The sequence below is a fragment of the Psittacula echo genome, assembly GCF_963264785.1.
Source record: "Psittacula echo genome assembly, chromosome: 4".
Taxonomy (NCBI): Eukaryota; Metazoa; Chordata; class Aves; order Psittaciformes; family Psittacidae; genus Psittacula; species Psittacula echo.
The window spans coordinates 43,946,767-43,963,635 of record NC_137738.1 but is presented as its reverse complement, the minus strand read 5'-3'; the positions used below and the strand labels follow the sequence as shown (position 1 = coordinate 43,963,635).

Below are 16,869 nucleotides of genomic sequence, written 5' to 3'. Positions count from 1 at the left end.
CCTAATAGGACTTCAATCTCCTGTTTAAACTACTTCAGTGAGGAGCACAATTTCCTAGTGTAAGCCAGCACCATTTTTTGTTGAACACCTTACAGTGCTTTAGAGTCTTCTACAGCAGCAGGGTAGAGAAATTTTACAAGAGTAAATCACAGTTACAAATTCGTGGAAAAGAAAGATACCTGTAGTCGAGTACCTGAAAACTAAAGTATTTAGAGACAAACAGCATCCACTTAAATAATGAACTGAACAATGGTGTAGGAGAAAACCAACTTTCAAACAGAGAAGCAGCATTGTACTAGGAATACTTAATTCCCATCTAACTTTGTTCCAGGACAGACTGCAATACAAATAATCTCAAAACGTGCTAGTAAAAGTTCTGACCAGAATAGGTGGTGACTGTGGCATGACAGAGAAGTTGAACTTCACAGAATGTGCTCAAAAGCCAAAAGCCACCTCTGATGCACATTCAATACATGAGCAACCATGACTGTTCCTGGGATGTAGATTAACTATCTACTAATACATCTTAAGGAAAAATCCTGATGTAGAAAAGCCTCTAAAAATGAAATGTTTGGAATTTGCAAATTTTAATTCGCTATGAAGTTTTCATACTGTATTCTTTGTAAGTGTAACAATCACCCGCAGCATACAAAAATCCAGAAAGAGGAGTACTGGCTTCCTTCTGGGATTTGTTGCTGCCTAAGTACCATTTGAACAGGCTGGTTAGAAAAGCAAAACAAAACCCAGTTCTGTTGTGGCAGTAAAACATGTGATATAAAACATACATTAGGCGAATAGTTTTGCACCACTGAGGCTATTTGGCTCACTAGAACTTGACTATTTGCACATACGTCGCACTTATAAATCTGGTAAACTCATTTCAATGAATTACAAAAATGGTCTTAAGTCTGTATCGCTTTGAAGAATGGAAAGCTTGTGTTTTCTTGCATCAAGCAAAAAAAAAAAAAAACCACAAAAGAGAGAAAGCCCTAAGACACTTCATTCCCTGCCTCCAGCTCAAAAGACTAAGGCAGGCAATCCGAAGCAAAACGAGGCACGTACGTGGACAATATACAAAGGAGCCAACACAAATGCAACAGAGCAATGACAGTATGCTGTACATAACCCTCAAACCAAACCAATCCAAAAAACTAAGCAGCAAGGAAGCAATTTTAAAATCAGGATATAATCAGTGATACTTGTGAATGGAAATAGACCTAAGACTAGTCCACAGGCATCCTGCTATCAGGCATTTTATAAGACAGGTAAAAATCTTGATTTCTGAAGTTTTCACCACAACCTTTTCAAGCATTCTTTTCTTCAGTTTAGACTTTGTAAACAGAAACAGACACAGGATGTCCTTCCTGGGAGTCAGTGTTCAGATTGACAGCAGACTGCAACAAAGCTAAGAAGTTGTCCATCTAGGAAAACTTCAAAATTGGTTTAATTTCAGCTGAACAAGTCTGTCTACGTCAGAATCAATCAATCAATCACTGTCCGACTCCTCTTTATACTTGGCTCTAATAGCTTGGCCGTTCTGAAGTGGCATTTCTTCATAGTCACTCCTGTGAAAAGAGATACTTGTGAAAACTTCTGAACACAGTGTTTAGATAGGAAGTCCAAAATAAACAGGAAAATTATAAACTGCATTGACGCATTAAATTGTTATTTGGGTAAGAATCTGGTATCCTTTTTCCTTCCCTGTTGGACGTATGAACAATATATATGACTTTTCCTTAGAGGATGATGCATAATAGAAGTTATTCCAGCAACTACAAGCCACTTTTCATAAGGATCCACGTATAATCAAGCTGATACTACCACTACTCAACAATCTAAACAAAAACAAGCTAGCTCAGACAAACATGTAGCTAGTCTAGCACAAATCTGCTCAGTTCACCCTGGTATTAATCCCATCCTCACTGTTTCGACCACTTCAGTCAGTGTCTTTGGTAAAAGGTGAAAGTATCAAGGGCAGCTAATGCATTTGTTCAGTGTCCAACACAGACACACCTGACGGGGGTGGGTTTTCAGTACTACTATAATTCTCTTATTACAGAAACTCACACAAGTCTAGGACTTTTTGTTAGATTTGATTATTCTTATTTCAGTCAGTGATGGACTTAAGAAGAGCCCTTCTCCTTCCATGAAGCATTTACACACGAGCTGCCCCTTTGCCAGCTCCACCTGACTTCCCTTCTGGTTTCAGAGGAAGCCCTTTCCTTTCACAGCTCTTGGTGCTTTCACCCCATGACCTACCAGCACCCTACAGGTGCTTTCTTACCTGTTTGTATCAGTGTCATAGCAATCCCTTTTAGGAACCAAAAAAAGAAGACAAGATAACATGCACTCTCATTGCATTTCTGTTTCAGAATAAGACTGTTATTCTGTTCAGAATACTTTCACTAACAACCTACAAATCCTTCACCTATTTAATGAACATGGAAAAGAACATTACAAAAATAACACACCTAAAGTCACTCTCCATAGGTATTTTATAATCTTACCCATAAATCACATCATCATCTGAATCATTCAGCATAGAAAAAGCAGGATTGTCTTTCAACTGTGATTCTGGAAAATATAAGTAAGAGTTAATAAATTAAATACATAAATGTGGCTGTACTTCTAACTCAGTGCTGTACCAACAGATTTGACAATTCCCAAGGCAGTCACGACTACAAGTCAACAAAATATACCCAAACAGGAATTCTCTCCATTAAATCCTTCACCCTTCATCCACAACATCATGGTATTCTTAAGAGATAATGTAACAATCTCATTTTTAGATAGACACTCTTCATGTAGTATAAGTGGATTTCCTCAGTTGTGCAGGTTCCTTTGTCATACTATTTCAACCTGCACATAAGAGTAATTAAGTCACATTTCATTATTATTAATCATTATTGAAAAGCACAGACTTCTTTGACTTCTTGGTTATTTTTAAGCTACAAATACGGTAGACCAAGGCTGTAATCCCTTGTATGCAAGTCAATGATTAGCTAGTTACTTTTCACCCTTGTAATAGGTAAAAGAAGGACTTGTACCTTTATGGTGAGATGAAAGGAAACACATAACTTTCCATTGGTTATTTATGACAATACCCTCTACCTTGTTTTAAGGCCTTTATTTCTTGCATAATCTGTGCTGCTTAGCTGCAGTGCATAATTATATGCAAATAAAATTCAATCCAGCGATTTGCCATAAACACCTTTTTCCTGGCATTACCTTCTGCCTTCTATAAACTAATATTTCCTGTGACCCAACAGCAAGTTTAACTTTATTCTCACCCAAACATTTCTCGTCTTCTTAATGTGAAAATAACATTTTTCCATAACAGTTCTACCTATATCAACCCTAAAATGTTCAGAGAAAGGACCAGCTCCAGTGCAGCCTTCCCCCTGCATACCTGTCAGCACACAGGATGTTCTTGGGCAGGGTGATAGATAATCTCATCTAGGCTGCATTTCCCATGAAAGTTTGGACCAGGTGATCTTTCCAGGTCCCTTCCAACTTGGGCTGTTCTATGGTTCTGCATTTTAAACTCAATGCTTAAAGCGGAGAGTGACTCGGTACAAATATTTACCGTATATATCTTTCTCAGTTAGAAAGGGATGATGTTTTATAAGCACCATGTGAGGCAGATTACATCCTCTACATAGCAATAATTACCAAAAAAAAAAAAAGTGCCACTGATTCGGTGGGCCCCGTGCAGGCCAACTGTGTTCCCCAAAATTCCTCCCATGTTGGAGATGAGCTTCATTCCGCCTTTTCCAACATCATGTCACCTGTTTCAGAGTCCAGTTTGGCAGCACGCCCATATGTTAACCTTTCTTAGAACAAAGTACAAATGAAGTATTGTTGCTCCTTAAAGACTGTCTGTGAGTCAGTCCAGAAGTTGGTGCATCACATGCAAACATCATATTGACTATGAGCTTGATCTAAGTGCATAAGAATTTAAGTCTAGCTAATCAGTTGCATACATTTTATGTGTTCTGTCATATTTCCAATGCTGCACTGCTCAGGAGCAAATTAATTTTTGCTTCAGTAACTTTTCAAAATCAAACAGTATTCAAACTTTGCAAATTCAAATAGTAACAAGACAACCAAAATATAACGGCGTTACACAGTATCTGCTAATATGCCAGTTCATCATCTAAGTTTGCCAGACAATTGCTTACACTTACCATACAGTGCATTCTTTGAGGGGGAATACACGAAGGCTAATGTGTAGAGATAAAAGTTCAATAAACCATAAAATGATAAAAATTCTGCTGGTATTAAGTGTTAAGGATATTGCTCAATATAGCTCCATACATATTAACAAGACCCAAACCATACATAAGGTGGTTCAATGGAAAGGAAGTTTACCTTACTAAAGTTTGAGAGCAAGAATGGCTAAACAAACCTGCATGTTTTAAATTCAATGCCCACTAATGCACTCAAGCCATTTCAAGGTAAAGCTCCCACTTGAAGACAAAGTTTTAACACAAGCAACTTTTGCTGAGGTGAGGTCTACTCTTGAGAGGTGCAGCATATAATTCTGCCTTGGGTGCTTTATGAAAGCTGAGCAAGAAGGCTTCTTGCCTTCACCTTTGGGAAAATGCTAAAGGCTTTACATGCGGTTTTATACTAGCTCCCATCACATATCTATGCTTATCAGTAAGGGCAGTTGCAGTTGCACAGGCAATTTTAAAGAGTAGAATGAACCGGAATCTCATGGTTCAGGTCCAGAAATACAATTTGTAATCCTCTTGCCAACAGACATCAGAAATAGTGTCTCTCAAGTCACAGTTCTCTGCCATGACCTCTTCCTCAGGTAGACTGGGACCAATACACAAATGCATTTTCAGTGACTTCTAAACTGTTAATTTCTCAAATACTTTGGTACGCCCCATGCCAACTGACAGGTATAGAGCAAGCTAAATTCATACAGCAAATACAGCCAAATTTGTTGCAATAACTTGTTAAAATTATTTGAATGCATGCATATCTAGGCTTGCATTCCTTTCAAGAGTATTAAATGCAGTTGTGATTTATGTAGTATAAACAAATTAGACTGAAACTGTCTCAACTCATAATCATTACACAGAGCCATTACAAAATGCTGACATGAAACCTTGATCAAAATGAACTGAACTTCAAAAGCTCACCTAAAAGTCAAAGATCTCAGTACTTAGGTACATCATTTTAAAGTACATTCTACATGAAAAGAGGTTAATATTCCTACTTTAGCAGTATCACAACACAAGGATATAATTCTGGTAATGAGTCGACAGCTCAGCAACAAAGTTGTCCTGTAGAACTTGTGCTCCAAAGCGCAGGTACAGTATAACAATGCTGTGGAAAAAAGTTAAAGCATACAGGTGTACTGTGCCTTTAAACTGCAAAGCTGAAATAGTAGCTTGATGGAAGAGTATATGAGAAAATAATTATGTTAATATGCTGTTTATTTTAAGACATGTTTGCTTTCATAGATTGAAATTAAGAATGATTCTTTTGGGATTAGAAGTCAGCGGTCAGATGAGTAAAGTGGAGAAAAAAATCCCCATGGTCTATTTCCCTCAGATTTCATCTGCTACGACAATCCAAGAGTCAACAGAAATTTGAACTGCTTAACAATAATCTAAGCAACCAATTCTAAACTCCTGCTTTGACTAAGTGAAACTCGGAGAGCTTCAAAAGAGATGCAGGGTGCACTGCAGACCACTCAGCAGTACAGAAAGCATCTCTGCTAAGTGAACCTCTAAATCTTGCGGTGGTAATAGAGATAATGTAAAGTTAGCTCTAAAAGGGTCAAGAAGCATTAAAAAAATAAGAAATGCTTGCCGTAACAATCGTATCAAAACACATTCCCCAGTTTCACTGACAATTTTATCATCAAGAAAACGCATTCAAAGCCCTAAATAAAAAAAAAAAAAAAAAAAGGGTAATAAAGGTTACAGTACTGAGAAATGCACTTTGAAAAGCCTTACCTAATGACAAGCACTACAAAGGTTAATGCAGTCAAGAATTTTAACCTGAGATCTGAAAAAGATTGAGAAAAGTTGTTATTAGTGAATTTACACCTCCATCCAAGACAAACAAGTCTGTCTGGGGAAGGATCAAAAGAAACACTCCTTACCAACATAAGGCATGTTACGAAGTTCTGAGCATGCCCTCACTATCAGGAACAGAAGGTAGAGAATGTATGTGGTTGCCACCACAAGGAAGAAGATTTTCATTCCCTATAAGAAGAGTGCTAGTTTTTATTATTTAACAAGATATGGTCTATTCCTTCTTCCCTCAACAGTAATCATTATTTCCCAAAGCACAACTTACAATGGTCTGTTTATTCAGGGAAAGTAGGCTTACAAATTAAAGTATAAAATAAAGATGGCTATACACTGAGGCAGGTTTTGGGGGAATGTAAAGAAAGGATGTTTAATAGAAGTCATCATTTTGTTCACTGAGTTCACAGTGAGCTGAATCTCAATGAGTTTCTAAAAGCACAGCTCCTGAGAACAGTACAACGACCCGTATAAATCAGATCTTCCTTTACAACAAGGAAGTCTGACATTTACTAGGACAGAGGATCTTGGCAGGAGCAAAGATGTACAAAATGGACTTAATAAGAGGCTTAAAAAATTTCTTTCAATCACAACAGTCATGAGTCTGCACTAAACTTGTGGTGTTCAGTCTCCAGATTGGCAAGACAATTTACTCTTTTCACTGGGATGGAGCTCCATATGGCCTAAGCACTATCTAAAGCAAAACTGGAAGTATCCTAGTTAGTATAATAACACCATCTGACCACCATTTGCCATTTTCTCAATTGTGCTACAGATTTTAATAGAAGGCCAAACCATACCTCCTTGCACTGCTTAACTCCACCTGACAAGTTAATAGGAACAAAACATTTCTGACTTACCTGGAAATTACCTGTGTCAACTCTGTATTGATATGTAGGATCATGTACTTCATTAACACTAGAAAGATTCAAAATGAGAAAGTGATACTTACGCTATTACAAAAGACAAAGTCAAAAAGCTATACTGATCAAGAAACCCGCTAACAAAGGAAAGGTTTAAAGTTACTATACAGAGTTTATAATTAAGGGTTTTGGCTGTAGAAATCGGTGTAATGCCATTGATTCCAATGGAGTCATGACAATTTACAGTATATAACATCCTCCTTCCCAAACCCAGTTTTGAAGGAATATGGAGGATTTCAGTTGTAAGCATGTCTAATCTCCCCACTTACTTTTTAGAAAATGTATAACCTTGCAAATTCCTACAAGCCTTCAGGATTTACTGTTTAATTTTTAGCCTGGTGACATGAATTATACTTAAGAAATAACTGTGGTATAAGCCTTTCCCTTACAGCAATTCTAATGATAGGTCACTAGCACAAGCATTGCCTACAACTGCACTGTTTTCAATATTGTACAGCTGCATGGAAAAGGTTAGAAGGTATCTTTCCTTCTGAGACATAAAATAAGAGGCAAACACATGAGACTAAAGAGGTTTAGAACTCAGAAATGTACCAAAACTGAGACAGTTTTCTGGGTGGGGAATAATAATACCTGTATGTTAACATATTGTTAACAAATTGGGTAAAAAGAAAGAAACACTAAACCAAACACAAGAACTGAGTTTTGAGGAGCAGTAGCATAGCCTGACTAAGCAGTGTCAATAGCAATTGTGCAGGTTTGGTGGTTGAGAAAGTTTGGTCAAACTGTGTAAGTTAACTACAGAGAAGCTGTTCCTTCAAACACTAAAAGCTAATTAGGACATAGCATGAGAGGCAGTATTGTAGGGGGTCACAACATAATGACAAAGTAGCAATTTCTAGATCTCACACTGATTTATAAAATTAGGTACTACTAGATTGTCAATGGGAAATGCTGTTTTCAAATGTCACAATTTGCAAAACAAAGACGTAAGAATTTGAACACCATTCCTACATCACAATCGGAGCATTAAGAAACAGATACTAATTACAAACAATCTTCTCATTCTTGAACACTTTCAGCTCATTCCTTTTGCACTAAAGTTTTAATTACTTACGTTTGCCATATTCCCAATGTAACAGAGGCCAGCCACAATAGTCCAACAATAAAGAATTTGGGCAGATAGAAAGTTAAGCACTTCCTTTCCCCCTGTTGAGAAAACAGCAGTGTGGTGAAGGAGTGAACCCACATTTGAGATTACATTCATTCTTGACAGAATAAAGTAACTATCGTCTTTGTTTCATTCAACATGAACTAGTTTAAGAGACTCATTTTACCTGCACAGGTGATTATGGAAGACATAAAATTGTATCATCATTTGTGAAAATAAGATGCTGCAAATTTGGAGCATCCTATTTATAAGGTCCCACATATTTCACTGAAACTGCAATATGGGAATATGCTCCAAAATTCGTATTTATCTTATGCAGTAAAGTGGTTTAAAGTAAACAATCAACCATCATATACAACAACAAAACCCTTCCAGCAAGAACAAAGCATAATAGCATCATAATTCTGAAGAATTGTCTTGCCACAGTTTAGAGTGGACTGTACCATCTATCTCATTTAGGCATGGTAGCCCCAAGATAAGCTACTTCACCACAAATCCTTTTAACTTCAAAGCCTCATGTGTCACACTGTACTTTAAGAATCAAATAAATGTCTCTTTTCTAAAGATTTGGTTTCATTTTTATCACCTTTTGAGAGAACTGATAAAACAAGTACTGTCTTCTCAATAAGTACTCTTACCTGTACTCTTATACCATGGTAGACGCAAAGCCAGAACAGTAACAATGCACATAGAAAGAGTGACTGGAATAGATCATCCAGCATCCCGGGAAACCAGCTGTTCACCAGAAAAGAAAGGGGGAAAAATGGATCTGTAACAAAATAAGGGCAAAACAAAAAGTTAAACGAGGGGAAAAAGCACAGTCTTTCCATTATGAAAAGTAAAGCAGAATGTACTTCAGAGGAACAAAACCCCCTAGATCTTTCAAATTATACCAGTAAATTAAACTGAAAATTGCTGTGTCTTGAAGAAATTTACAAAGAAAATGGTGCCTCCAGCAGCAATCCTCTGTGCTGTAGAAATAACCTGAAATGGTCCCAACATGTCTACAAGATTTCAGGTTTTATTAGACTTTCTACTAAATCACTTTTGGTTATGAGCTAAAAAATTATCACAGAATGACTGAGAGGCAAATGTTATTTTGGTACTGCTAGAGAGTGCTAGAATTTGATGTGGTTATTGGACTCAAAGTAGCCTCCATTTTTAACTATAGTGCAAGTATCTGAAAAATGAAGAAGTAAGACTTAGCAAACACAGAAACTGCACTTACATGTTGCTGTATGAAAAGTTCAGTATGGTTGCAGCCACCTATTTCAATTGGAGCTTTACACAGGTAAAGCTGACACTCGCGTGACTGAAAAGAATGAAATCCACCTACTCATTATGCCCTTGAATTTGATATACTTAAAGCTTAGGGTTTTGGTTGGCAGATTTTTTATTAGTTTTCTGAAGCATTATAAAGAGCTGCTTGTAAGTTCAAAGCCAAATTTCATTTTATCTTCCCTCTCTCATGCACTCTTTTTTTATTTTTATTTTCCTTTGTTAAAAAAAAAAAAAAAGGAGCTTTTCTAAAAAAATCCAGGATACAAGTACCATTGTAAAGTAGCAGGAGGGGAAGGAGGATGGACATCCATTTCTGTTCAATACCCCAGTCTCTCATGGAGAATTTCCGCAGGGAATGTGCGAACAGACACTATAAAACAACAAATTTGTAAGGAAGGAATACAGCCTTAGTGGTTTAACCAGAGTAAAGAGATAACACAGCACATTGCAAAAGCTACTTCACTTTGCCACTGAGAAGACTGTAAACCAGAAGCTACATCTCTTACCTTCTACTTCTGCTCCAAGTTTGGTGGCTTACCCAATGCAAATTACTTAATCTTTCAAGCAAACTGAGAAGGAAACCAGTTAGTACTGTGCAAAGCAACAGTGTGTGAAAAAAAGTTGCCTGATTACTGGTCACACAGTACCAACAATTTCCACTTAAACTCACTTTTTAAAAGAAACAGATTCCAGATCACATTCACAGTTACCTGCTGAGGGACACCACCTATGTGAGGAAAATGTGATGTAAGTTTTCATTGCTTCAGTGTCCCTACTCCGAAAATTCTGCATTTTAGATGTTACGGGTTTGTGGGGTTTTTTTACACAAACACTTCTTTGCCAGGGTCAAGCCAGGTTGAAGGGGAGAGATAATCTAAATCATAGCATAATTTAGGTTGCAAGGGACTTCTGGAGGTAACCTGGCCTATCCTCACACTCAAGGCAGTTACAATTTTAAAGCTGGATCAAGATTATATTCAGCTGAGTTTTGCTCATTTTCAGAGACAGAGAGCCCAAGCTCTGGGCCTGCGTGCACTGCAATAAGTTTTTTTTTTTTAGCATCTAATCACAGTTTCCTTTGTTTAAGGAAAATTCTGTTAAATTCAAAATCAGAATTTAGAAAAACAAGTTTTCCCATTTATCCTATTTTCTTAATGTCCCTTCAATACCACTTGTAAAAACATAAAAGCAGCAACTATGTACGTATTGTAGAAACATTTTTTACACCCATTCAGTGGTATCTTGAGTCTGCTGCCTGGGGTTAAGTTACTAAACACAGCACTACAAAGCAGTGTTATCAGCTGCCTACATAATATACTCCAGAAAAACTGGAATAAGATCTTACCGTGACCATGAAAGTAAGAACTACAAAGACAAATCGGAACCATATTTCCACTTGTGAAAAAGTTGGGTTGTAGGTCTTCCACTACAAGAAAACAGAATAGCCCAATGAACACTGTTTTGACAGTACATACAACATCAATAATTAGCATTCTGCAGATACTGAAAAGTTCTCTGGCTTTTCCAAATTGAAAGGTATAACTGAGTTCCACCATATCACCATGGAAAGACAAAGATAAATTCATACCATAGGACTATCTGATGAAAAGATAACCAAAGGAGCTAATATCCTTGCTTCTCTTTTACCCTGCCACTTTGTAACAAAGTGTGCTGTCACACGTTAAAGCGCTTTTCAGGACAAAAAGGGTATTGTTAATTGATTTCAATTACGCTTCCATTAGAAGTCTGAATGCCAATAATTGAGTAAATCCAGTACATTCTTCTTTATTACCAAGGTCAGATGCATAAATGGATGACAAAGAGGTTGATAAGGTACAGGCATGCTTTCTGTAATAGGTTTGTTTTCTTAAAGATTATTCTCTTAATTCAGAAATGGAAAAAAAAATAAAATCAAGTAACAGAAGAATAAATGACCTAACCAGAAATAAACTTTTTTCATAGGCTAAGGAGGAAAAGCTCCTTCTCCTCTAATCATTAGAAGGGCACAAACACTAATTATAATATGTCAGTTTGCATAAACTCTGCTCTGTTGATAATCTATCTCATACTGGGCACACTTCTCTTTTGAAGCCACTTTTGAAGTGTAAACTCCTGGGTACAACATATGCTCTGCCCATCTAAACAATAAGCTCTGCCTTTCAATGTATTACATCTGTCAACCTCTGTCTTTTTAAATCACAAATGTAGAATGAAAATTACATGTAAAGAATCCATTATACAAAAGGCGAACTATGATTTCAACTGAGCTCATCATAAACCATTATAATAATGAAATAAACTGACAATTTTAGTTGCGGCAGGAAAGCAGAGCTTTGGGTTTGTTCTTTTGGGGGTTATACACAAGTCTGCCTTAGAGGTGGCCTGCAAAGCAAGGTAATAAACCATACACTTTGTCCTGTTTGAATCTGCAATTAAGCAAAGGGTTTGTGAGTTTGGTTTGTTTCTCCTTAGAGCTTATTTTTAATTATGTGCTCTATGTGCTAGAAATATTACAAATATTATTATTCAGGAAGTTCATTTAGTATATGAAAAACACTTTTGCTTTACTTTTTTGCTTGCTACCTGCTCTGACATACCAAATGTTGCATACAGGTAGATTATACCACAGTAATCTGCATTATAAATTGTGTTTAATTCCATTGTCTCCCAATATAAATGTTTCTAAACTTCCTTCTGAAGCTAGCCAGCAAACACTGATGATGCAACTGTTTTAGAAGCAATCTTTAGTGCTACTGAGCTAGTTATTTCACTGGGGATTATTTTAGTGAATTATTTTAATAGCCTGCTTATTTTAGCTAAATAAACATTTTTCTCTTCCTCATAAGCACAGCCAAAAAAAAAAAAAACCAAAACAACTCTTCATGTATCTGTGGGTTTGCTAAGTATTTCTAGCCCACACTTTTGTGAAGGCTGGAAAATGTTGCTAATTGAAATGCACCTCCAGGAAAGGCTGAAAAAGATACCGTGCTTTAGAGAGCCAACATCTTTATAAGCAAATGCAGAAAACTGGATGTTCTAGTCTAGCTTGCCTAGTGTTAAAAATATCCCCCAGGAATCAGACTAAATTTATCTCCTCCAGAAAACAGCATTAACAGTTCTGGAAGAAAAATCTTTCCTTATAAAAAAATTGGTCTAGACCCTCAGTAACTGCAAACACTGTAACAGTTCAGCCATTGAATATTAATTGCGATGCATCTTTATGTTTATCTTCAAAAATGAGATAACTTTTTGTTATAGAATCATAGAACCAACTAGGATGGAAAAGACCTTTAAGATTATCAAGTCCAACCATTACCCCAGGACTGCCAAGTCCTCCACTAAACCATATCACTGAGGGCCTTATAATTAAAGCAGACGTCCATGGCATTAGTAATTAAAGAGATTTCTTTTGCTAATATAAAGCTTTATACTTACTGTGAAAGTAATATTCTGGATGTACGTTAACTTGTTTAGATCTTCAAAGCTAACAAATATGTTGTACTGAGTGTAGTTCAGGTAGCCAAGGTGAGCAACAATGATTTCACTGCATTTCTGTGAATGCATACACAGAATAATATGTAAAAACCTTCAATTTATTCCAGAATACACACTATAAGTATAGGTTGAGAATTTGTTTCTCAACAGTCAGATATTGATTGTTTGTATTACATGCCTTGACAATCTTCATCAGAAGACCCAAACTAGACACAGGTAACAAATTTCTTGAAAGATACCAGACAAAGCAGAATGAACTGATAAAGTCAGTCAGCAGGATCAAAGGTTGAACTGATAAACAAGGCTAGCTTTTCACATAAGCTGGTGACAGCAGCTGCTTGCAGTATCGGGAAGGATCTGAATAACTCTTGTCAGTCAAGCTCTAAGCCACTGGATTGTGAAATGAGGCTATCTTGTAGTAACTCCTTTCTAGAAGTTAACAGGAGGAAGGAGAAAACCCAAGTATATTTCTCTCTTGGCTGTGTGTAATTAAATCTAATGGAACTCTATTCATCAGTTTCTGCAGCTTTCATACATATGCATATACATATATAAAACCAAAATATTTTATTTACCCTATATGCTTATCACAAAAAACTTCAGGTATGCCGCTCCTTAAAGGACTTCCACCTGGAGAAGCCATTTTGGATGTCTGAGCTTAAAAATTTCAGTGAAAATTAAACTAGAAACTCAAAACCTTAAACATTTCTTCACAGGTGGCAAGAAATCTGGCTTTTTTAGAACACAGACACCAGCTGATTTCAACCAGACTCTCTGCCAGGTGTTGGAAGAGAATTTTTCTTTCCTCTGGAGTCTTTTATCCAATTTTCTACAATATCCCTTTCTTCAGTACTGCTAAATCTGCTTAAGTGGCTAAGCAGGGCTCACTGCTTAGGGAGCTACTTTAATAAGAGGCATCTTCAAGGGGTAACAGATGCAAGTCATAGAAGTAAACAAAAGAAGATGGATGGGTAGGTATCCTGGTCAGAATTGCTAGCTAGGTTGCAATTATAAATAGAAATACACTCTAGAGTCTTTCCTGAGACACGCTTAACATGCACACAGATTTAAAGAAAATGTACTGCATCGGTTTTGTTTAAAAAGGCACATACTTGTGAACAACTGAGTAATCTTGTCCGATTGTGAACTTGATTATTAACATAGGGTGTGCTTCCATCCTTCACCACTCCAAGTACTTTGACTGTTATAGTAACATTCTTTTTGAGGGATACTGTAATTAAAAGAGAAAACATTAAGCTATTGCTACGTGCAGAAATGAAAATTCAGAGTTCCAAATATAGTTTAAAACACATATTGATACCCAAAGATTATTCAAAGTTATTAAGTTATGCTTACTAGAGCACAGGTCCAGTATATTAATAAAAAACACAAAACTTTTTTCTTTATATACTTAGGCAGTAAGTCACAGATGCCCTGTACTGAATCTTGACAGATTAACAATTACTAATACAGTATTTCTCACATATTTACAGGGAAGCTTTATAGAAAAAATTAGTATCACTGCAATTTACACATCTAATTCCCTCCAAAATTAAAGAAGAGAGACACAGATTCTCTAGATACTATTGCTTTCACATAAATAACAAACAACTTATCCCATATACCTGTTGCTTCCAGTTCCCCAGATCAGTGCTGTCTATGTTTTTACTGGGGCAGGGGGAAGAAAATGTATCAGAGGAAAAACCCACCAACCACAACAGAAAGCAACAGGATCACTTCTGTGACAGATGAAATTGAAGATACGATATACAATATACAGGTTACTATAGCAGTTTCCTGAGAATTGGGTAAGATTCTCACCATCAGGCTGATCCAACTCAACTACGCAGGTTAGCCACAGCTGCTGGTTGTAAGTAGACAGTGGTGGTGAACTTAAATTAAATGGCTTCAGCTGTAAAAAAACCCCACCTGGTTAGCACCATCCATTATTGTGTTACATCATATATCTGTAGTTACAATGAGCAAAGACATGTTCATTATGTTTGTGACACTGTATTTGGGAATAGATGTAATATGTGCTGTTCTGTGGACAGTACAATAAGCAGCTCAAATAAAAGTCTTACAGAGAAGTAGCTTAAACAGCACATGTATTTTGCACATCGTAAGTGTAAGGAAAGCACATAAAAGCAGCAGCAATAGCCCAAAAAAAGTTCCAATATGAAAAACAAAATCCTGAGACTTAGCCTGAAAATAAAAAGTAATTTCTAGCACTTTACATCAAAAGTCAGATTTGTGACCCCTCAGTTTTAGGCCTGCTATACTATAATTATGAAAAACAACAACTGTTTTCCACTACATTTTCTAAAAAGCACATATTAATTTCACAAGCATAGAAGATATCATTAGCAGATCAAACCTACAAGCAGGAATGACTTATTTGCTATAAAAATACGCTTAAAAGAAAATCCACCCATAATATAATATCAAGCCAAACACATACAGGTGGCTAATAGACAAAAAAATAATGTTCCGGTGTATTTAAAGAAAATCTACTTAAAAATCCCTCAAAACAAAGCAACAAAACCTTCTTAGCACTTTCACCAAATTACTTCAGATACTAGGTTGACAGTAAAGAGCTAGACAGAAATAAAAATGCAAGAAGTGAGAATCAAACTATGAGAGCTTTCAAGAAAACAAATATGAAGGTTCGTGTTAGGAAGCCAGATCCCAGGTCTTGCTCACGTGACAGTGGACAATTAACAAGAAAAAGAAACGTGATCTTCCTTCCTATCATCTGGGAAGGAACAAGAGGAGTATCTTTAGTTGCCACTGAGAGCATTGTTTTTCAGTTTATGTTCTCAATTTCTCTTTCTGGACCCCCTACCAGGATCTCCAGCATGAACTCCCCAGGGAATCCCATCAACACCCATGCTACTTTATCAGAAAGTACTGTGTAGAAAATTCATAGAATTTTCTACCTTACCAGCTGACAAAGGTAAGAGACTAGAAACTACTGCTGGGCCACTCATGAAATAACACAGTGGTAGTACAATGTTACATGTTCAATTTCAAACTGGAAAGCACCATGTGGCCAAGAAGTTTCCCAGTAAAAAATTAAATACTTACAATAATTGGGGGATGGGGGAAATGTTCAACATTACTGACATCAAATAAAGCCACTCCTGTAATCCAATGATATTTATTAACTCTTACCTTTAGGCTGTTATTTAAATCAGTTCTTGCTACAGAAGTTTCGATTACATTAGGACCTACACAACATATAAGAAAGAAGACAGAAAACAATACTTAAGTATTCATATTATTGATGTAAATACATGATTTCAAAAACATCTCCATGCAAAGCAGGTAAATAGTATCCCACTTTTCAGGTATTAAAGCTGAAGGATAAATAAATCACTTAAGACATTTCAGTATCATTAATAAAATTGGCCCAAATGTTCCTTTAAGCTTCTCTGCCATAGGATTTCTAGTCATGATTAAATAGAGAGTAAATTATCAATCAAGAACTCCATGTCAGAAGCCCTGCACGTGTACTCTAAACTATTACAACAATCCGCACTGTATTTTTCCCAAGCTAAGCTGTATGCTGCAGTCATGGAACTACTCAGTTACAGAAAAAGCTAGCTAAGTTAGCTAAGCTAGCTAACACTGTTGTTACAGCACCTTGGAGCTCAACAAGGGCTGCAAAACCCACCTGAGAAACCAGCATATTTAACTGCACTATAAAGTTTCTACAGCTAAACTACTGCTATTACCTTATCTACATAGAACATTGTATCCATAAGGCATTGCACTCAAGACTTGGGTACCAGGGCAAACACTTCTCATGGTATTTGAGTGCATGATGCTAATACCTTTTTATGTATGAGTACCACATTACCTGTCCAATCACAGTAACAGTACTTCCTGCCTAGTGTTCGGTTTTCATTGCATTAGTCTGTACAAGCAAATATACCCATGTGTTTGGTTGGGAACAGTTCTCAGTCTACTCAGATTGGACCCCCCCCTT

General features: G+C 36.7%; 1 protein-coding gene across 1 annotated transcript in view; it reads right to left on the bottom strand.

Annotated features, from left to right (window-relative positions):
* Window positions 1-1,486: 1,486 nt before the first annotated feature.
* Window positions 1,487-16,869, bottom strand: part of TMEM181 (transmembrane protein 181) — a gene marked incomplete at both ends in the record, with an annotated part of 36,551 nt that continues 21,168 nt past the window's right edge. The window contains 16 exon segments of the mRNA XM_080616068.1: window positions 1,487-1,565; window positions 2,508-2,574; window positions 4,188-4,269; window positions 5,251-5,256; window positions 5,259-5,340; window positions 5,976-6,027; window positions 6,125-6,227; window positions 6,911-6,968; window positions 8,049-8,140; window positions 8,741-8,871; window positions 9,654-9,753; window positions 10,729-10,809; window positions 12,819-12,935; window positions 13,991-14,109; window positions 14,700-14,790; window positions 16,053-16,108. Coding sequence (XP_080472194.1) covers window positions 1,487-1,565; window positions 2,508-2,574; window positions 4,188-4,269; window positions 5,251-5,256; window positions 5,259-5,340; window positions 5,976-6,027; window positions 6,125-6,227; window positions 6,911-6,968; window positions 8,049-8,140; window positions 8,741-8,871; window positions 9,654-9,753; window positions 10,729-10,809; window positions 12,819-12,935; window positions 13,991-14,109; window positions 14,700-14,790; window positions 16,053-16,108 — 1,316 coding nt within the window.